The 22,246-nt window shown below is 44.8% G+C and overlaps 2 protein-coding genes across 7 annotated transcripts in view; both read left to right on the top strand.

Moving 5' to 3' along the window:
- The window catches only part of LOC134225844 (uncharacterized), a 374,271-nt gene extending 352,217 nt beyond the window's left edge, over positions 1-22,054 (top strand). For 5 of the 6 annotated variants that reach the window (XM_062706249.1, XM_062706266.1, XM_062706238.1 and 2 more), the window contains exons 3-9: positions 14,362-14,497; positions 14,576-14,790; positions 15,006-15,029; positions 15,103-15,234; positions 15,319-15,799; positions 15,871-16,426; positions 21,282-22,054. In XM_062706249.1, coding sequence (XP_062562233.1) covers positions 14,362-14,497; positions 14,576-14,790; positions 15,006-15,029; positions 15,103-15,234; positions 15,319-15,799; positions 15,871-16,426; positions 21,282-21,505 — 1,768 coding nt within the window. In that variant the 3' untranslated portion in view covers positions 21,506-22,054. The remainder of the gene's footprint in view (positions 1-14,361; positions 14,498-14,575; positions 14,791-15,005; positions 15,030-15,102; positions 15,235-15,318; positions 15,800-15,870; positions 16,427-21,281) is intronic. The other variant, XM_062706274.1, reaches the window with a different exon arrangement.
- The window catches only part of LOC134225871 (uncharacterized), a 346,329-nt gene that overhangs the window by 254,531 nt on the left and 69,552 nt on the right, over positions 1-22,246 (top strand). The gene's annotated exons all lie outside the window — the stretch shown is intronic.

Here is a 22,246-nt window from a genome sequence, read left to right as displayed (position 1 = left end):
ATTGGTGGGTCCAGGTAGATTTCACGTTTTTTTTCAGCAAAGCATTAGAACACTGGATATAAGACGACAGGTTGGAAATCGGTTTCGTATAAACAATAATAAGCATTATCCAGGAAATGTAAGATTTAGTCCATAACTTTTTGAAATATGAATGCACTTGACTGACGACGCCCCTTGTGCCAAACGGTTGTAAATATAAAAAACCTTTTATAGTATTTATCACCATGAACTTCTTGGAAGCTTGGGACAACAAAAGCTGAGTATAGGCCCCGGCAAATCGTGTAAGCAAAAAAAAACGTTGGATCCCGAAACAGAGGCAAAAAGGTCCTGAGCTACCGGTGATGGGTACGGATTAGGAATAATCACCTTGTGGATCGAAACTTTGCAATCCATTACCAATCGAATGCTTTCATCTTTTTTCATCACGATTACAACCGGTGACGCTCACTCACTGGTATCTATAGGTGTAATTACCCCATCTATGTCTAACGAATCTAAATGCTCAATAACTTTTTCCCTCAAACTGAGTGGAACTCTATATGCCTTTCTTAATCAGATCTCCTTCATACCCATCTATTGGGGTTGAAAAATCCCCATCAAATACAGTTGAAAACTTACTTTCCACCGCGTCAGTTAAATTTTCGGCGTCAAGTTTATGAATGCTCAAGGGATTAGGAAATATGTTCCTCCATCCAACATAAAAAAATTCAGCCAGGTGCGTTCCATCCTGGTATGAAATCGTCGCATCTGAGCACTGTCATACTTACAGCTGTTCCTTCTTTCCTTTCAAATGAACCGAAACGCTCAATCTCCCAAGAACATGCAACCTTTTGCCATCAATCATAGCCTGTTCTTTGTTGCAAGGTAAAAGTGTACAACGCTTAAAATTTCTTGCAAAAAGTTTTTTTTTGAAATAACGGTCTTTGTTGAGCCGCAGTCTATCTCCATAATTAAAGTGCACCACGGTGTTCCTCTGAGCGTTTTTAACGAAAAAAAACGTAGGGCTCGTTTTAGAGTTACGTCTTTTTTCGTTACAATCAATAGAGAAAAGAGGTGTGAGGGAAACATGTTTTCCACCACAAACTACGAAAAAAGATTCTCCTTCGACTCGAACACCGCTTGATTTCGTCTTATCGAAACGAAAAGTACGAAACCTGGTGATAACCATTTTTCGCTCAATTTGATTGTCGCCAAAGTTGGTTTGATCCCTTTCTTTCACATCAGAGCTTTTTCGTGGCATCATCAATCCAAATTGTTGTATCGGTGGAATAAATAAACAAGTGCCTGCATGCACCTATAGCGTGGTGGTGTGGCTAGAGTACGCACATCACTACGTTATTATTCTTAAAGTTCTAAGGCTTTGGTCCGATTCGCGAATTAAAATCAAATAAAACCTCAAAATAACAGTTCAAAAATTTTCAAATAACCCTGATCGCAGAGCAAAATTACTTTTGAGAAATATTGAATCATTTTTGATAGATGTTTTGTTGGTCTTGCTGGGTAACACCAGCCATTCTTATGACCGGAGGATTTCATAATTTTCGAACTGTCACTTTTAAGTTAAATTTGATTTTTATTAGCGATACGGATTAAAGCCTTGAGCCTTATCAATATCTGTCAAAAGGAATCTTGCTCTGCAAGCAGGGTTATATGAAAATTATTGAACTGTCATTTTTAAGTTTAATTTGATTTTAATTCACGAATCGGATCAAAGCCTAAGAATTTGCATTAAAATCATTCAGATTATAATCGAAACAAACAATATTGTGAATGACAATCATCTAGTAGTTGAGCTAAACGACTTTTTTTTTTGCTAAATGACCAATTCATCCGAACGACACTTTCGACCTTTATGACACACTACCATTTCGCTCAAAGTGCATTTTCGGCCAACTGGAACTGTTCTACGAAATGACATTTTTGGCCAAATAACTTTAGGCTAGATGATCTTAGGCCAAATGATTTGTTTGGCCTAACGAAATATTAGGCCAAAGAACTTTCGGCCTTGGTACAAGTTTGTCATAAACGAGTTAGTGTAACCTTTGTACAACCAAATCCAGTCATATTTGAGTTGCAGCAATTAAATCGGTCAAAATTATGCTAATCGGGGACCTTCGGCCAAATGTCTTTCTGCCAATCGACCAATCTCCGTTCAAAACTTATATTTCAACGAAAAATTCTTTGTATTTTAATGAAAAACCCTTCGGAATTTCCACTCGAAGATTCTCTTAGTTTTTACTGACTTTTTATTTATTTCAACGGAAAATTGTATAGAATTATCAAAGGAATCCGCCGACGAACCTAAGTTCGAACTCAATACATCTTCGCAAGGTGACGTGTTGTTCGCATCAGCTAACGATCCTGGATGTGGATTGAATCCCGCTTTCCTAGGTTGCGTCATATTCGATGCGATCCTATCAATCTCAGAGTCAGAAATAGTTTCACATTGCTCGCACCGGCTGACGATTCTGGATGCGGAGTAAACCGAGCTTCATATTTTTTTTATCCTTTTTTTGTGATTTTTGCCTTTCTCGTATCACCCAACCAAGGGATGGCAGATTTTTATACAGTTCTGCATAAGAACCTTACAGAAACTGTATAATAATTGGGCATATACAATTCTGTAAGCTTTTTATATAAATATTGTATTAAAATAATATAAATTTGTATTATTTTAATACAATATTTGTATAAAAAGCTTACAGAATTGTATATGCCCAGATTTTATACAATAATTGTCAGATTTGTTTTTTGGGTGTACTAAGTATACGATAAAGGCTATATGATCGCTCCAAAAATGAACTTTTTATAGGAGGCCCTGTGTGTGTATGTGTTGTATGTCTGTGGACAAATAAATCTCACTCATTTTTAAGGTACTTATCCTTAACCGATTTGCTCGCAACAAATTGCATTCGACGCAGAATCCTGTCCCATTGTTTCCTATTGAAAATTGGGTGGATCGGACTATGGGATTCGGAGTTATGGTCAAAATACATTTTTTTACATAAAAATTTCTCACTCATTTTTTGGCACTTATCCTAAGCCGATTTGCTCGCAACAAGTTGCATTCGACGCAGAATCCTGTCCCATTGTTTCCTATTGAAAATTGGGTGGATCGGACTATGGGCTTAAAATTTATGGCCAAAATTATTTTTTCAAACAAAAAGTCACTCGAAAAAAACAAGAAAGGCACCATCACCGCTAGGTGGATTAATCTGGGTTTTTATAATAACAATAAGTTCATCACTTTCGAGCTTCAAAAGGTGATTAACTACTTGAAATAATCGTCCCGAATTCGAAACCGGCTGACGATTCTAGGTATGAAATGATTTCATCTTCGCGAGAGCTACGATACGAGGAATTCCTGTTCCCATTCATCGAACTAAATTTAGAACCGATCGAAGGACCTGGGTACGAGATAATGCCATTTCCGCAAGGCGATGTATTGTTCACAGACCACCCGCCCACACTCCTTCCATCATTCTGGGCAAAAAGGCAAACCACAAAATCCTTATCCGCACTATCTTTAAATTACATCTGATAGTGATTAATAAACCGCCTTGACAATCCTAATTAGATAACGGCAATTTTTGTATCGGCAATTCCATCTTGAAGTACACAAGCTACCAATTTCATTATTCGTCGAATCAAGAGCTTCTTGAATTTCCACGAAAGCGGAATGTTTGCTTGGTTTATTTTACTGCATGTTCATTTCGTTTATTTAGCTTACATCTGAACGTATGTAATGTATCTAAAGCGATTCAATTATGTTGAAAAATGGAGCCGCTTTCTTTATTGGCTTATAAGCATCCATGATGATCAAATTAACCCTATGAGCCATGCAATGAACATAGACGGCTTCAGGATGTAAATCCCTTATCAAATTCTGAACACTCTTGTGTCTGCCTTCCATTACTTTTGCACCATCAATCACACGATGCTACCATACATGACGTATTATTATTAATTATTCAGACTAACTAACCATACATGACGCACCAAGCTCAATAACCACCCACTGGATGATAGCCTTTGATAAGCTAGAAGCTTGTAGTAGAGCGGTTGACGAAACAAATAAAACTCCCCTTTGCGGTGACCCTCAGGATACCGTAGAACCACCGACATTTGCTCTTCCTTAAAACACCTTGCCTTGTCATCTAAAATGCTGATATACAATCCCGCCGCCGGAATTTGTCACGTATTTTGTTTTTAATGTAAGGTGCCGCCCTTTGTCGCCAAGTTAATTACTTGATTGCGGCTCTTAGGGCTAGTGAAGTTTGTTTTCTGATCGAAGTACTTACTGAATTATTCATCGTATTGAGCGCACAGTTGGCAGAATACCAAAAAAAATCACTCTATTGCTAGATTCATCGTTTTCCCTATGTCCTCTCCTAGGAGGACTCTGTCTCCACAAACAATGTCGATCTATGTCAATACCTAATTCGAAACCTGCATCCTGGCGACATATTTTCTCTATTACGAGGTCTGCAACAGATTTTGTCGTCTGTTTCATATTCGTTATAGGTTCCTAATTATATGAAAATGATTCGTGCAGGTTCAATTCAAGCGACTTGCTCAATTCACTTGCCTAGTCTAAACTTAGTATTACGCTCAGTAGTAAGATTTTAATCGTTAACAGCCAGCGGTGGGAGCACCACATCATATTTTTCTGCATCTCATAGTAAAGTTACGCAAAAAGCATCTGCTTACATTGATTCTATATGATTCTCATGCTATTATGTTATGACATTTTCGTTCAAACCTTCAGTGACTTCACGAAAGCTCTCACTTCTAAAGCTTTTAAAATCGATAATCGAGTACCTAACCCACAGAGTGCTAACAAGTGTGTTTTTTGTTGCTATACTTCATTGGGGGGTGAATTGTCGTGATGACACTAATCCGAATCGCACGATTCAAGTTCATTGACACCACGCAAGTGCTAATACGATCTACCATGCCTTGTATGGACACTTCTTTCTCGGAATTAGTAAGAAAAAGCTGGCTGAAATCTATGGCAAGGCTCCCTCGACGATATCTGAATGGTGTTCCAAATTTCTTGAGGACGGGTTGATCAGCCGGAAGAAACGAGCCCAGGTATACAAGGAATTCGGCGTGGAAAAACGAACCTGGCTGGTTGAATTGGGGCGATTCAAATATGACGTCCGCTACTTTTAGGGATTTCAAGACCCCCCTCCCACCCTTGTCGCGCTTTTTTGGATACCTAGTACATGTACTGTCACAAAATCTTAGACCTTCTCCCCCCTCAAGCGTGTGACATCATTTTTGAACGACCTCATTGTATTTACGACAACCAATACTCTTCTTGGATGAAGCGAAGCAACTGTTCCAACTGATGTTCCAGGTGTCAATTAGCATGTTCTCTGTAGAATAGAGTGGGGCAAGAGTACGCACTTAGTTTTCAATCGATCATGTAGCCCTTATGAAGCAAGCTTCTGCATATCATATCAATGTCGACAATTCGTATACTCTTCTATATGTTACCTAGTGGAAAAAAATATTGAAATTATTTTAATTCGTTTTAGTAGAACCCTTATTGCAAGACAAGTGAAAAACGCACTCTTACCCCACAAGTAGGGTGGCGCAAATTAGCATGGGAAAAACTGGGCCACCAGTGGGGTAAGAGTGCGCATCGGATGGGGTAAGAGTACGCATTTTTCCAATCATGTGTTTCAAGTATATATTAACAAAAATAAGAGTAAATAACATTTAATTGATGTTTATTGAAAGTATATTAAAGAATGTTCAATGATTACGTAGCTCTGAAAGGGGGGGGAGAGCCCTAGAAATATAAGCTTTCACACGAAAAAACATTGTTTTTTAATATATACAAAAAAAATTAAAAATTTAAAAGTATACCAGGTTTCGCATGGCTTGAACAGAAGAATTTTCTTTAAAGCAAGATCACTAATTACGTAACGGAAAATTTGACCATTTCATCACCCCTCCTCCCTATCTTACACTTTTTGTAGGAATTCTCTAAATATTCTATGAATCGTCATACATCTCGCAACCACTCCCAGCTCAGCGTTGCGTAATTTATGGATGATTGTTTTGATTAAAGGATTATCATTTAGATGAAATTGTGTTTTCGGACTATATTGAGGTGTAAAACAATACCAAATACAATTTTATTATTTCGCTTCAGTGTTTTGTTAGCTAAGTCCTTTCTAACACCAAATAGGCTAAACGTACCAGTCGTGGCCATAGCACCAGTTGTCGCACTAGTGCTTTATATGCGAAATGCCCAATCAAATCATCATAAAACAAGTTCAGATCGATAAAGCATATTCATATGATACAATAACACCTTTGATCTCCTCCAAAACAAGCAAAGCATAATTGTAAAAATTGATTTTGCTTAATTTTTGACGTCCTTTGCACCAGTTGTCGCACTAGTGGTTCCTATTTGACCAGTTCCATAAGAAAAGAATGGGATTTACCAAATAAGGAACCAAAATTAAGAATAGTGCCACAACTGGTGCATGCGTTCCTATTATGGATTAATCAATTTTGAGGATAATAAGAAATTTTATTGTGCCGTCTAAGACGAATTGAGTACTCTCCATTTAATTCCACCAATTATTTTCGATATCTTTGCAGATACGTATTTCGACCACACAGTTGTGGTCAAAATACGTATCTGCAAAGATATCGAAAATAATTGGTGGAATTAAATGGAGAGTACTTAATTCGTCTTAGACGGTTGAACATTCCACTAAAAGAACTTTATATATTTTTCTGAAATTTTATTGTGGTTTTCACAGCTGTTCTAAGGAGCAGGAAGTAAAACCTTTCGCTTGATATATAAAGTCCACCCACATGCCTTTTACTTAGTTTTTTAAAAATAGTTGTTCTTATGTATGGCGACAATTGGTACACCCACCCTATAACTCATATTTTCCACTAGTCTTTTTAACTCGTTTGTCAATTTAAAAATATTCATAATCAACTAATACCAGCACACATAGCACCAGAACGCGAGCTATTATTTACGAAATACTAATTGTTCCTGCGTTATACAACATTGCAAATTTAGTTCTGTAACTAAAACCGATGCTTTCCACATTTATGGTCTCTTGCAATTATGCCTCAGAGCATCATTACTGGGCGCGAGTGTTTTGATCACCCTTGCAGCGCTGTCATTTTAGTTTAGTCACACTTTTTAGTGACCGGTGCCACTATTTTCGGTTATCATTTTGGTGGCTGCGGTGGCTGCACTCCGTACCGGTGACGTGTGACGTTTGATAGTTCATCAAATAGCAGCGCTACCAAATTTGGTCACCTGTCAGCTGCGCTACTGTTTTAGCAGCGCGTTTAGTAACGACCAGTAAAGTGTCAAATATGATACTGCGCTACCAAACGGCTTATAGAGCTTGCTGACGTTTAGTCATCTTTCTCTTGCACGCGCACAGAAAGAATGGGTTTTGTTTTCATCTGGAAACGCTTCCGAAGCGTTTCCCGATGAAAACAAATCCTATCCTCCCCATGCGCTTGAAAGAGAAGGATGAGTAAACGCCAGCAAGCTCTATACTATCCACCGGTCTTACAGAATTCAATGCGAAGATCGGATCCAACAACTCGAACCATGAGCGCATTATGGGACGCCATGGTCTCGGAGAAATGAGCGAAAACGGAGAGCTGTTCGCAGAATTTTGTGGTAATAACGACATGATGATCGGGGGATCGCTCTTCCCTCATCGACCGGTTCACAAAGTCACGTGGGTCTCCCGTGACGGCTTCACAGCAAATCAAATAGATCACATCTGCATCAGCTGAAAATGGAAACGGAGCCTTCTTGGTGTACGGAATAAACGTAGTGCCGGTATCACGTCTGATCATCACTTCCTCATCGGCGAAATACGCCTGCGCATTGCGCGGATTCGTCGGCAGGAGGAAAGAGTTGGACGACGATTCAACACACGCCAACTGGAAGATGCCACGGTGAAACGGTCCTTCGTTGAAGAACTGGAGACGCGTGCTGCAGATATTCCGGAAGGTGGCAGCGTGGAAGACCAATGGACCGCCATCAAGAATGCCTTCATCGCCACCAGCGAGAATAATCTGGGCGAACTGCGCACCCAGAGAAAACAATGGATCACCGTGTAAGACTCTAATTTTGTGGCTCCGGAACCGTTCAGTTCCTGAAGGGAACTGGCCTAAACCCCTAGCTGCTGGTCTAGCCACGGCAGCCGTTTGGGGTGGGCGCAGAAGGCCTCTTTTGTTCCGTGTCTCAGGATCACTGGTGTTGGGAGGTTTTCGGGAGCCTGAAGGCCTAACTGTGATTTTGTTTTAAATGTTAACAAAGACTTTTATTCAAACGGCAAATAACACTTACGGGTGGATGAATAGCTGGCTTTCAAAAGCAGGAGGCCGACGGCTGTACGATTAGTTAGCCGGCGGGTGGCGAGGTGGGCAACGGGTTGCCGAACGAACCAGGCGATGAACAATGTGGTAGACGGGTCGCGTTGCGGAATGCGGCCGCCGGGAAGCTGTTCAGTAATGCGGCCAACGGATGATTGAGGTGGCCGTCGAGCAGTTGAACGATGCGGGAGCCAACGGATGGCTAAGTGACGATGCGGCTAGCGGGCGATAAAGCCGCCACCGGGCGATGAGGTGGCCAACACTTTGCCAGACAGTGATGCAGCCAACGGGGTGGTAAAGCGGCAACCGGTTCTTGGTCGACACTATGGCCAACTGGTCGTCGGACGATGATGCAGCCGACGGGTGCCTTGGGTGGAACGTAGCTGACGGGTTCTTAGCGGTGGTGCAGCCGGCGGTGGCTTGACGGTGGCCTAGCGGGCCACGAGTCCTGAACCGCTGGTGGGAGGCCGGGCGAGGATCTAGCCGACGTGTGTTTGAATGATGCGGTCGTACCAGCAATGGCTGCCGACAGCCGACAGGAGTGTTAATGTGGCCGAACAGGGAAAATGTAACCGGGGTAGCGCTCCGGTTTACCACTAAGGGTTTCCGGATAGAAAAACGCTGGTGTGGAAATTCCCAACCAGATAGCTGCGATGACGTGGCAGTCAAATGACCCGGTTGTTAGCGTCGCTGGTGGAAAGGCACGCCGAAAATCACTTTAAATTACAAGCACCACTTTCAACCATCAAACCACAAGACAGACTCCTTAACAATCGCCCTGGGTTTGCTTGTCTCTCTTCTGGCTTGGGTACTCATTCTTCACAAGCGCGCGTTTGGTCTTTCCTCCTGTCCTTCAATCACACGGGTGGAGGTTGCTCACTCGCCTGGTTTGCGTTTCGATCACCCACCCCATAAATTTAAATTCACCGTTTGAAAAATCAAAAGAACTTCACGCTTTAGTTATTTAAGTGTGATAATTAAATGTTACCGCTGGTAACAACCGATGAGACCTGGAGGAAGATAGAGGAGCGAAGAGAAGCCAAAGCCGCGATAGAGCGAACCAGAGGAGCCAAAGTCTTAGCCCGTCAACGATACTCGGCTCTTGAGAAGGAAGTAAAACGCTTATGTCGACGGGACAAGCGAGCGTGGGCAGACTCTCTGGCCGACGAAGGAGAGAGAGCGGCCGCAACCGGGGACATTCGCCTCCTCTACGATATCTCACGACGCTTGAGCGGGGCGAAGATGAATGCAACGATGCCTGTGAAAGACGCGAATGATCAGTTATTGACCGACCTGAAACGCTGGAGCACTTCGAACAACTTTTTCAAGTACCAGCCAGGCCATCACCACCTCGGCATGATCTGCCTAGGATCCGACGTATAACACGTGTCAATACCGAAGCTCCATCACTGCTAGAGATTCAAACAGCCATCCAAAGCATGAAATCGAAAAAGCCCCAGGGGTCGACCGCATATCAGCCGAGAAGCTCAAAGCTGACGCCATGACATCTGCTCAACTACTGCATCGTTTATTTCGTAATATCTGGGACACCGCAACTTTCCTGGTCGACTGGATGCAAGGTATCTTATTGAAGGTGCCCAAAAAGGGTGACCTGACTGTATGCGATAACTGGCGAGGCATTATGTTGCTATGTACCGTTCTCAAAGTTCTGTGCAAAATTATCCTAGCCCGGATTCAGGAGAAGATCGATGCGACTCTCCGGCGGCAGCGAGCCGGATTCCGTACCGGAAGATCCTGTGTGGACCATATTGTCACGCTCCGCATCATTCTGGAGCAGGTCAACGAATTCCAAGAGTCCCTTTACTTGGTATTCATTGACTACGAAAAAGCTTTCGACCGTCCCAATCACGAGAATATGTGGGGCGCCCTGAGACGCAAGGGGGTTCCTGAGAAAATCATCGGCCTCATCGAGCCACAGTACGAGGCCTTCTCGTGTAGAGTGCTGCACAATGGGGTTTTGTCAGACCCTATCCGGGTCGCTATCGAAACATGGTGTGTATCAGTGGAGAACACTCAACGGCTGCAGGTGTTCATCAACAGATGCCTGCAGTATATAATTCGGGCCTGATGGCCTCACAACTGGATCTCAAACAACGAGCTCCATCGTCGTTGAAACCATATAAAAAATAGCAACAGAAATTCGGGATCGGAAGTGGCCCCACTCTACGTAGGGGCGGAAACGAAGTCTGTAAACAAGCATTAGACTGGAATCCAGCGGGACATCGCAGCAGAGGCAGATCCAGAGACTCATGGCGGCGAAGCCTCAATAAAGAAATAAAAGAAGTCCATCGAAATCTAACCTGGCAACAGGTTAAAGCGATAGCTGGGCAACGCTCAGAATGGAGATCTTTCAAGTCGGCCCTTTGCACCACCGGAGGTGTACAGGATCCATAACATTCTCATTTACATGCCTTAAATTGTGATTCTCAAAGGCATTAAAAAAAAATTTTACTAACTAAGCATCTTGTGTTCGGTCCTTATAGAACGTAATGCTCAGTCAGTTATCTTTTAATTACTCATTTATTTGTCCACTGTCTGCAACATACTGTAACTTGAAAAAAAAAACCAAAACCTATTCTTAAAAGTAGTCTCACTAATATTAAAATCGAAACTTTCGCTCACGTGATGGCCATATTAGGTGCGAGCGAGGTGAGGTGAGCAGTGTACAGCGTCGTAGAGAACGGTGTGGATGTGGTGTCTCAATAAGTTTTCGCAGTCAATCACATTCCACACCAGGTCAAAACAGAAGACCCTCTGTAGAAATACTCGTCTCGATATCAAGGTACTGAGTCCAATTAACCTGCACCGGTGTTCATATCGTTCATATGGAGGAAGCCTAACCCGATCACTCCACGGCAGGTTCCTTAAAGCTTATCGGACGAAGGATCTATTGAAAAAAAAATCAGAATTGTATACGATGAGCTGTTATTGCTAAAATTGTGTTCACTATTGATTTTAAAATTAGTTGAAGCTAAAGTCTTACCATTATAAAGAAGGTAATTGCAGTTTATAATTGGAAAGTGGTTAATATAGACTATAATTACAGTTGGAAATATTTCATCTGGAGGTGAAGTGTTAATAAAGTAGAAGAAGATGTCGTATCTCCCAGCTAAAACAAAGTTGCATGTGCTAGTGAATAAGTGTAAGGCACATGTTTCTATTTGAGTTCATGCAAAGTGTACGTATGTTGCCTTCACATTGATATAGGGTAAGACGGTATAATGCGCCCCACCTGGCCAAAAGGCCCCCCCTTGGTTTCTAGAAAACTATAACGAACTAAGAGTAAAAATAAGTTGGTACCTTTTAATATTTGTAAAACCATCAACCTATGTAAATGTGGAAGTATTTATGTATTACATTATGGAAATCATAGCAAAATACAAAAAGTTACAGTTTTGATGTAACTTTTGATGTTTGTTTGCTCAACATTCTGGAGCGACGCTAGCATACTGTCCGCAAAACTTGCACTGGAACACTAAGTTTGGCAACACAATAACTTTTCTCAGTGGTTAATATGATATGAAATTTCTTCCATCTTCAAAAATGTGAAGTTTTTCAAAAATATGTTTCACTGGTCAAAACGCCCCAGTGTAGGCAGGACGATATGCCCTTACCAACTGTACACAAGCGCGGCGAGCTTGCAGCAGTTGCTTCCAAATTATATGGAAACTTTTGAAATGTAATTCACACCCGCTTAAATGGACCTATTATCTGCTTTTTTTTAATGTCAAGCACATAAGGATTTGTAACCTTTTTATTGTGGGATTGATAAAATACTAATGAAGGGCTATGAAACGTCTTTGGTTAAAGTGGGGCGTATTGCCCAGTCACCTTTTGAAATCCATTTTTTCACGACTTTTCAAAAAAGCTCCATTTCGTGTTATCTGTAATATTTTTATGTGACTACTCACGGGCAATGCATTTGCGACTTCCTGGACTATCAAACAGCACAAAGTTTGCATAAAATTAGTTGAAAAGTAAACAGTTATCAAAGAGTTGCCTTAGGGGGGGCATATTATACCGTCTTACCCTACGATCTCTTGTCTGATGGGATTGCTTGCTGGTTCTTACAAAAACTTCTTCCAATAAACATTAGTGTGCAAAAATTCTAACAAGTATAATATTTTTGAAAATATTTGAAATCAAAAATCTATCAATGTTTTTTATGTCCTCCTTTTCAACCAAATGTCCTCCTTTTTCACTACGATTTGGGTGAATTGTTCTCCTTTGGAAAAAAAAATCATATGGTCACCCTAACTAGGTCCAATGGTGTCTTCAAACCATTGACATACTACAGAATTGGATTCTTCTTGATCTTAGTCTCAACAAAGTGCTACACTGAGGATACTGGTCGTAAGATTTTCATACAACCTAACTTATGAGAATGTTTATAAGAATTGAACTATGAAAATCTTAAGATCCTATTTCGGTCAAATCTATCTTTTCATTGAATATGTATCTTACTGGTCGTACGACCAGTATCCTCGGTGTTGGTCTAGTATTGCGTAGGTTCACGAAAAAATACATTTTCCTTTTGATTTGCGTAAATTTATTCTATCTTTTGGAAATTCATTAAATTGTCAAGAGTTTTATAAGAATTTTATGGATATTTGGCAATCCATACTTTGACCAAACACGAACATAAAGTACAGAAATAATTAAGGAAAAAAATATTAAATGCATTACGATCAAACTTTATGATTTTGATCCCCGTCACTCTTCTCAAATTACTTGACATGGCTGTGCTGAGTTTAGAGTTTTCTTAATTACACCGAGGTTTTTTTTACGAGTTTTGATTTTACCCAATTCAGAGCATTAGCTTCAATGAAACAATGAGTTGAGTCAACTAAAAACCCACAAAAAATCCAAGCAAATTCAGGCGGTATTCGTATTTGAGACGCTGTAATAGTTTAGGCCAACCAAAAAATTGAGGAACTCCAACCTCGTACAAAAAATCTGGGTGTATTTCCCTTGCTATTATTAACATTAATTAGTTAATTACTTCCAACTTTTCGGAGCACAAGAAACTGAACAGCACAATTTATTGAAGCACGACAATCTTTTTTCACCGCTCGTCTCACACAACTTATTACAGTAAACTCCCTCTGCTTTAGGACTTAATACAGGATCACTAGATCTTTTCGATATCACAATGTTGATGACGAGCTCTATAAATTCCATCAAAAAAATCACTATAACAAAGTAAAATAAAGGATTTCACAATAGCCACTGAAAAGATTTTCACACAAACAGTCTCGAAAAATTAGTTCGGTTGTCGATCTAAAAAATGAGTCAGTAACTAAATATCTATTTATAGAGAATCTTCAAAAAAGAAGATAGATCAAAATTACTTTGGTTCCCGGTAAAACAGGGAGGAACACGTTTCCCAAGGGATCAAGTCATCCCAGATCCCCCTACTGCCATAGGCCGCGTGTTCCAGATCTTCTATTCGTTTGGAAGGCGCTTTCAATAATGGATAAATATTGATCCGTGGCGACTTTTTGTGATCTGTCTCAAATTTCTATTCATTAGTTCAGTAGCGATTTTATCCATATTGTTTGCTCTTGTGATTTTGATTATATTAGTCTGGTATCGTGGTTCTGATTTTAGTTTTGAACATACTAATCACATTTCAACTCTGCTAATAATAAATATCCTTGCTTCTGAATGTACACGATTCAAAGCACAGAAAACAGAGATCCAACATGAGTTTCAAGCTCTCATAGTAAATTTGTCTTTCAAACGATTTTTTAAAGAACTACATGGAGCGTAAGAACTATACTCTATCTCTCTGCTGTTTTACGTAATGATTTTATGAGCCAAATATAAACATCATCCTTACACTGACCTTTAAAGAAATTTTGTTCTTGCCTGGATGTCTGTTGTCTGTATTTATAGATGGAGAGATACTAATTGTACCTTTTTTGAATCTCACCATGTCCTATCGTTCCACTCCAGAGAAGGCCGCCGGTTGTTTATGTGCCACATACTCGTAGTGCTGCTGGTACCAATCGTGGCCGTGGTGCTGCAGAACAGCATCCTTATGCGGCAGCAAATGACGAAATACGAGACGACCAAACGTGTACATGAAGAGGTCGGTTGCTCGACAATGCTTATAAATTAAAACCCAATCCTTTTATTTATCCGCGCCTTTGTCGTGTACCCTCCACAGATCCGAATGACCATCAACATGACCGAGCTGGTGCGGGTCGTGCAGAATGAGCGCAAACTTTTAACCTACTTTGTGCTGACCCGGAAGAACCGAACCGCCGTGGAGGAGGCTTTCATCGACACGGATCGAATCCTGAGCGGACTAATTGCGCTCAACCAGCAATGGGACATCGAGTTCAACGAGAGCTCCAACCAAACAATCGCCGGAGATTTGAGGTAAAAAGAAGGAATTTTTGGGATATTTCAATACCAAATTTTCAAAATGACTTATCTGCTTTTGGAAACAAAGATTCAAACGTCGTTGCCGAATTTGTCGAATCGACGTTTGAATCTTTGTTTACAAAAGTAGGTAAGTCGTTTTGGAAATTTGGTATAGATTTATTGATTTTCACTGAGATGCAGACTAAAAATTTGCAAAATTTATTTTCAAGCGAAACTAGGGATTTATTGCTAAGGTGACAGTTAACCTTGAATGATCGTTTGTTTTTGGACCTTGCGTACTAATTATTGTTTTTCTCATCACGACAGGCCCGATTCACCAGCAGAAGATCTGAACATTTCTGTTGCGGACTTCTTCGAGCCCTACAACGACCTTAATCGGCACCTGCTGGATCAAATCAGCCAAAGCGTGGGGTACTCATTGAGTGGAGTAGTTTGGCGGTAACTTCGTAAGAGTGTAAGGTCCTAATAACTGCCTGCCTAAGTTGATTTCTTTTCTTCCTGTTTCCACAAAACACCTGATAGACAACTCGTCGTGTACAAGAACTTAATCGAAGCTATAGAAAACATCAACATAGCCGCCATTTTGGTTTTGCAGTTCATCAAAAGAAGCCGCCTGGGCTTGGATGACTTCTCGCAGTTTGTGCGGAGAGACGCCGCAGCCATGGACCATCTAAGATCTGCGGAAAATTTTATGGATAACCTTGAAATCACAAAAAGCAAAGAATATGCCGTCTTGAGCAAGTGGCGGCATCAAGTTATGACAAATTCGACTACTGTTGGTCGAGAAGAGGGCCTTGCTGAATATTACCAATCCGTGAACAAGTTGATCCAGGACATGATTGCCATTCAGAAACACCTTCAGAAAATGGTTTTAGAAACTGTCGACCTGGAGATGGGTGAGGCTAGACTTTACCAATCAATCTCCATTATTCTTGTACTTCTGATCGTCGTCGTCAGTCCGATCCTAGTCATTTTGGTTCGAAACGCTACTGACACAATTCAGGTAATACGACAATAGCAATCTCGTTCTTAATATATTTTTACATATATTAATATTTTTACATATTCCCTCAGGATTTCTCCAAAGAGCTTATCACCCGAACCCTGGAGCTACGCTGTGAAAAGAGCAAATCTGATCGCCTGCTCTATCAGATGCTACCGCCGGCAGTCGTTCGTCAGCTGAAGCAACAACGCCAGGTACCGGCGGAGACATTCGAATCGGTAACGATCTTTTTCAGCGACATCGTGGGCTTCACGTACATCTCGGCCGTCAGTACCGCGATGGAGGTGGTTACCATGCTGAACACACTGTACCGGCTGTTCGACACCATCATTCTGAAGTACGACGTCTACAAGGTGGAAACCATCGGAGATGCGTACATGGTCGTATCGGGACTTCCGCAGCGCAACGGAGACAAGCACGCGGGGGAGATAGCGATGATGTCGCTGGATCTGCTTTGTGGCATTGCTGGCTTTATCATACCGCACATGAAGAACCGCACCCTGGAGATTCGCGTTGGGGTGAATACGGGACCGTGTGTGGCCGGAGTGGTTGGGACGACCATGCCTCGCTACTGTTTGTTTGGGGACACTATCAACACTGCATCCCGAATGGAATCCACTGGAGAGCGTGAGTATGATATGCTTTGAGCTGCAGCGAAGGAGCAGCGAAGACTTTCTGTCAGTTAGTGTGGGACAATTGAATGAAGAAACGGATCAGCCTCTCATCGTTTATCCGTTTATTAATTTACTTCATCCTTCATCGCTTTAGCAAAGAAATATTTATTTATTTAAACAGAATCAGATTCCATGGATTGATATGAAGTGTGCATTGAAATGAACACCCAGGAAGTCTTAACAGATTCTCCGGAAAGACTTCATGGGTTTACCAACAAAAGTACTCTGCGGAAAGACCGGGTGAATTTGTCGCAACCTCCGGCCGAATTACAATAAATCAGATGGCTTCTGAAACCTATGACGAATTCTCCAAAAAGCCTCTCAACTTTTGGAAAGCCCAGGAATATTTCCGAGTAGTATTCTAGGAGGTTACCTGGAAAGCCCGGAAAGATACTCTAGAACGCCGGGACGGATTTGCCGAGAAGCCCCGAAGGATTGCTTTTCCCCGGGAAGTTCGGAAGGATTCCTCTTGAAGCCGTACCAGAATTCCTCGGTATGCTCGGAAGAATTGCCAGGGAAGCCAGAAAGATTCCACGGGAAGTCCGAAAGTTATCCCAGGAAGCCTGGAAGGATTCCCCGGGAGGCCCGAATAGGAAACCCATTCGTGCTTTTTGAGAAAGCCTTCCTCGAAAAGCCCGAATAGGAAACCTATTCGAGCTTCCTGGGAAATAATTCCTTGAAAAGCCCCAATCAATAGCCCGCAAGGATTCCCGATTAGCCCCTGAAAGCTTCCTCGGGAAACCCGCTAGAACTCCCCGGGAAGCTCGGAAGAGTTCCCTGGGAAGCTCGGAAGGATTCCCCGAGAAGCCCTGAAGTATTCCCCAGGAAGCCCTGAAAGATTCCTTGGGAAGAATTTTTTTTTTAACTTTATTACCGTGTTTTTTAATTCCGGCCCGAAAGGATTCCTCGAGAGGCCCGGAAGGCTTCCCAAGGAAGGGAAGCTTTCGCGGATTCCACAGAAAGTCCAACAGTATTCCCCGGAAAGCCCACAAGGATCCACCGGCAATTTCGGAAAGATTCTTTGAGAATCTTCAAGGATTCCCCGGAAAGCTCAGAAGGATTCCTCAAGAAGTCTGGAAGGATTCATCGGACAGCCGAAGGATTCCCCTGGACAGCCGGTAGGATTCCCCGAGTAGTCCTAATGGATTCCCCGGGAAGACCGGAAGGATTCTCTGAGAAGCCAGAAGGATTCGCCGAGAAACCCGGAAGGATTTGCCGAGAAACCCGGAAGGATTCACCGAAACCCCGGAGGGATTCCGCGGGAAGCCCGGTAAGATTTCTCGGGAAGCCCGCAAGGATTCCTTGGGAAGCCCGGAAGGATTCCCCGGGAAGCCCGGAAGGATACCCCGGGAAGCCCGGAAGGATTCCCCGAGAAGCCCGGAAGGATTCCCCGGAAAACCCGAAAGGATTCCCCGGGCACCCTGGAAGGATTCCCCGGGAAGTTCGGAACGATTTCCCGGGAAGCCTGGAAAGATTCCCCGGGAAACCCGAAAAGAATCCCCGGGAAGCATGGAGAGTTTTTCCTGGGAACCCGCAAGGATTCCCCGGGAAGCCTGCAAGGATTCCTCGACAAACCCGCAAGGATTTTTCTGGAAACCCAAATAGATTTCCCGTTAAGCCTGGAAGAATTCCCCGGGAAGCTCGAAAGGATTCCCCGGGAAACTCGGAAGGATTTCTCGGGAAGCCCGGAAGGATTTCCCGTGAAGCCCGGAAGGATTCCCCGGAAAGTCCAGAAGGATTCCCCAGAAAGCCCGGAAGAATTCCCCGGGAAGCCCGGAAGGATTCTCCGGGAAGCCCGGAAGAATTTCCCGGGAAGCACGGAAGGATTCCGCGGGAAGCCCGGAAGGATTCCCCGGGAAGCCCGGAAGGATTCCCCGGGAAGCCCGGAAGGATTCCCCGGGAAGCCCGGAAGGATTCCCCGGGAAGCCCGGAAGGATTCCCCGGGAAGCCCGGAAGGATTCCCCGGGAAGCCCGGAAGGATTCCCCGGGAAGCCCGGAAGGATTCCCCGGGAAGCCCGGAAGGATTCCCGGGAAGCCCGGAAGGATTCCCGGGAAGCCCGGAAGGATTCCCCGGGAAGCCCGGAAGGATTCCCCGGGAAGCCCGGAAGGATTCCCCGGGAAGCCCGGAAGGATTCCTCGGGAAGCCCGGATGGATTCCCCGGGAAGCCCGGAAAGATTACCCGGGAATCCCGCCAGGATTTCCCCGGGAAGCCCGGAAGGATTCCCCGAAAAGCTCAAAAGAATTCCCCGGGAAGCCTGGAAGGATTCGCCGAGAAGCCCGGTAAGATTTCTCGGGAAGCTTTGAAGGACCCCCAGGAAACACGAAAGGATTCCCCGGGCAACACGGAAGGATTCCCCGGGAAGCTAGAAAGGATTCACGGGAAGCCCGGAAGGATTCCCGGGGAAGCCCGGAAGGATTCCCCGGGAAGCCCGGAAGGATTCCCCGGGAAGCCCGGAAGGATTCCCCGGGAAGCCCGGAAGGATTCCCCGGGGAGCCCGGAAGGATTCCCCGGGAAGCCCGGAAGGATTCCCCGGGAAGCCCGGAAGGATTCCCCGGGAAGCCCGGAAGGATTCCCCGGGAAGCCCGGAAGGATTCCCCGGGAAGCCCGGAAGGATTCCCCGGGAAGCCCGGAAGGATTCCCCGGGAAGCCCGGAAGGATTCCTCGGGAAGCCCGGATGGATTCCCCGGGAAGCCCGGAAAGATTACCCGGGAATCCCGCCAGGATTTCCCCGGGAAGCCCGGAAGGATTCCCCGAAAAGCTCAAAAGAATTCCCCGGGAAGCCTGGAAGGATTCGCCGAGAAGCCCGGTAAGATTTCTCGGGAAGCTTTGAAGGACCCCCAGGAAACACGAAAGGATTCCCCGGGCAACACGGAAGGATTCCCCGGGAAGCTAGAAAGGATTCACGGGAAGCCCGGAAGGATTCCCGGGGAAGCCCGGAAGGATTCCCTGGCTAGTCGGCGAGGATTCTTCGGGAAGTCCAGAAGAATTCTTCGGCAAGCCCGGAAAGATTCCTCGGGAAGCCCGGAAGGGTTCCCCGGAAAGCCCGGAAGGATTCCCCGGGAAGCCTGTAAGGATGCCCCAGGAAGCCTGGAAGGATTCCCCGCGAAGCATGGAAGAATTCCCCGCGAAGCCTGGAAGGATTCCCCGGAAAGCCCGGAAGGATTCCCCGGGAAGCCCGGAAGGATTCCCCGGGAAGCCCGGAAGGATTCCCCGGGAAGCCCGGAAGGATTCCCCGGGAAGCCCGGAAGGATTCCCCGGGAAGCCCGGAAGGATTCCCGGGAGGCCCGGAAGGATTCTTCGGCAAGCCCGGAAAGATTCCTCGGGAAGCCCGGAAAGATTCCCCGGAAAGCCCGGAAGGATTCCCCGGGAAGCATGGAAGAATTCCCCGCGAAGCCTGGAAGGATTCCCCGGAAAGCCCGGAAGGATTCCCCGGGAAGCCCGGAAGGATTCCCCGGGAAGCCCGGAAGGATTCCCCGGGAAGCCCGGAAGTTATCCCAGGAAGCCTGGAAGGATTCCCCAGGAAGCCTGGAAGGATTCCCAGAAGCCGGAAGGATTCCCAGGAAGCCTGGAAGGATTCCTGGAAGCCTGGAAGGATTCCCCAGGAAGCCCGGAAGGATTCTGGGAAGCCCGGAAGGATTCCAGGAAGCCCGGAAGGATTCCCAGGAAGCCTGGAAGGATTCCCCAGAAGCCTGGAAGGATTCCCTGGAAGCCTGGAAGGATTCCCTGGAAGCCCGGAAGGATTCCCTGAAGCCTGGAAGGATTCCAGGAAGCCTGGAAGGATTCCCAGGAAGCCTGGAAGGATTCCCGGGAAGCCTGGAAGGATTCCCCTGAAGCCAGGAAGGATTCTTCGGGAAGCCCGGAAGGATTCCTCGCGAAGCCTGGAAATTCCCCGGAAAGCCCGGAAGGATTCCCCGGGAAGCCCGGAAGGATTCCCCGGGAAGCCCGGAAGGATTCCCCGGGAAGCCCGGAAGGATTCCCCGGGAAGCCCGGAAGGATTCCCCGGGAAGCCCGGAAGGATTTCCCGGGAAGCCCGGAAGGATTCCCCGGGAAGCCCGGAAGGATTCCCCGGGAAGCCCGGAAGGATTCCCCGGGAAGCCCGGAAGGATTCCCCGGGAAGCCCGGAAGGATTCCCCGGGAAGCCCGGAAGGATTCCCCGGGAAGCCCGGAAGGATTCCCCGGGAAGCCCGGAAGGATTCCCGGGAAGCCCGGAAGGATTCCTGGGAAGCCCGGAAGGATTCCCGGGAAGCCCGGAAGGATTCGTGGGAAGCACGGAAGGATTCCCGGGAAGCCCGGAAGGATTCTCGGGAAGCCCGGAAGAATTCCCCGCGAAGCCTGGAAGGATTCCCCGCGAAGCCTCGAAGGATTCCCCAGAAATCCCGGAAGGATTCCCCAGAAATCCCGGAAGGATTCCCCGGGAAGCCCGGAAGGATTCCCGGGAAACCCGGAAGGATTCCCGGGAAGCCCGGAAGGATACACGGGAAGCCCGGAAGGATTCCCGGGAAGCCCGGAAGGATTCCTCGGGAAGCCCGGAAGGATTCCTCGAGAAAGCTCTAAGCCCTAAAGCCTCTCGAGGATTCCACAAGAATCCCAAAAGGATTCCCCGGGAACCTCGGAAGGGTTCCCCGGGAAGCTCGGAAGGATTCCCCGGGAAGTCCGGAACCTAAGCCTAAGTAGCCGTAAAAGTAATCAGGAAAATCTTGATGTCGAATAAATCCACAATATACAAGACTACAGCATCATTATAAGTACCACGGACATATCAACATCTTCCCCTAATCCTTCTCATTCTTACCCTCCTATCAACAGCCATGAAGATCCACCTCTCGGAGAACACCAAAGCGATCCTGGACAAGCTCGGTGGGTTCAAGATCAAACGGCGCGGCACGATCGAAGTCAAAGGAAAGGGATCCATGGAAACGTTCTGGCTGGTGGGGCACACCGCATACGAACATCTTTCGCCCGATACGGTCATCCCGATCTACAAACCCGAAGTGGTGACCGAGCCGGACTTCTTGCAAATCATCTACTGACTGAACGACAACCCGGACAATCTTTAATCGGCCAGCAAATTGAGGAAGCGTTCTGGTGGAAGGCACTTTTCGTGAAACGACTTGATGTTATCAGTGTGTGAGTGTATTTGAGGTTTTCGATGGTCACCCGTGGGGGGGTCGTTCGAAAATTACGTCCAATGTTTGAGTAGGGTTTGCAATTTGAGACAGGGGGCGGGGGTTTTCTCCTTTCGTATAACGTACAACTAGAAAAAACAATACCTGATTGCATTTCAGCAACAATTTGTTTATCTACGGAAAATATTTAAATTTACTAACACTGAAGTTAATGCTCACTATGTTACTGTACAAATAGTGTACGAAAACGTCAAACCATAATATAAATGACAGATGTACGTACAGAGATGGAGGGTAATTTGTGACAGATTGTGACAGGAGAGGGATTAAAAATGTAGGAAAACGTTGGACGTAACGACCACGTGAATGATGTTTGTAGTCAAATATAGAATCCGTATGGGTCCAATGCACTTGTTCCAAATTGTAGGAGAAACGTATACGTAGTTCTTTGAAATGGCTGTAGTGACTTCTGTGAATATATTTCATTAAATATTTGTAATGAAATAAATAGGTTTGTTCTTCTTATCCGAATATGTGAACCCTGCAGTTGATAATCATTATTTATTTATTTTGTCTTGCATTATAAATGACTGCGAATGTGAGCAGTTAGTTGAGGAGAAGAATGCAGCATGGGCGAGATTGCTG

This window comes from Armigeres subalbatus, chromosome 1, assembly GCF_024139115.2.
Source record: "Armigeres subalbatus isolate Guangzhou_Male chromosome 1, GZ_Asu_2, whole genome shotgun sequence".
NCBI classification, from domain to species: Eukaryota; Metazoa; Arthropoda; class Insecta; order Diptera; family Culicidae; genus Armigeres; species Armigeres subalbatus.
Note: the sequence above shows the minus strand (reverse complement) of the source record. Positions and strands in the feature narration are given on the sequence as shown.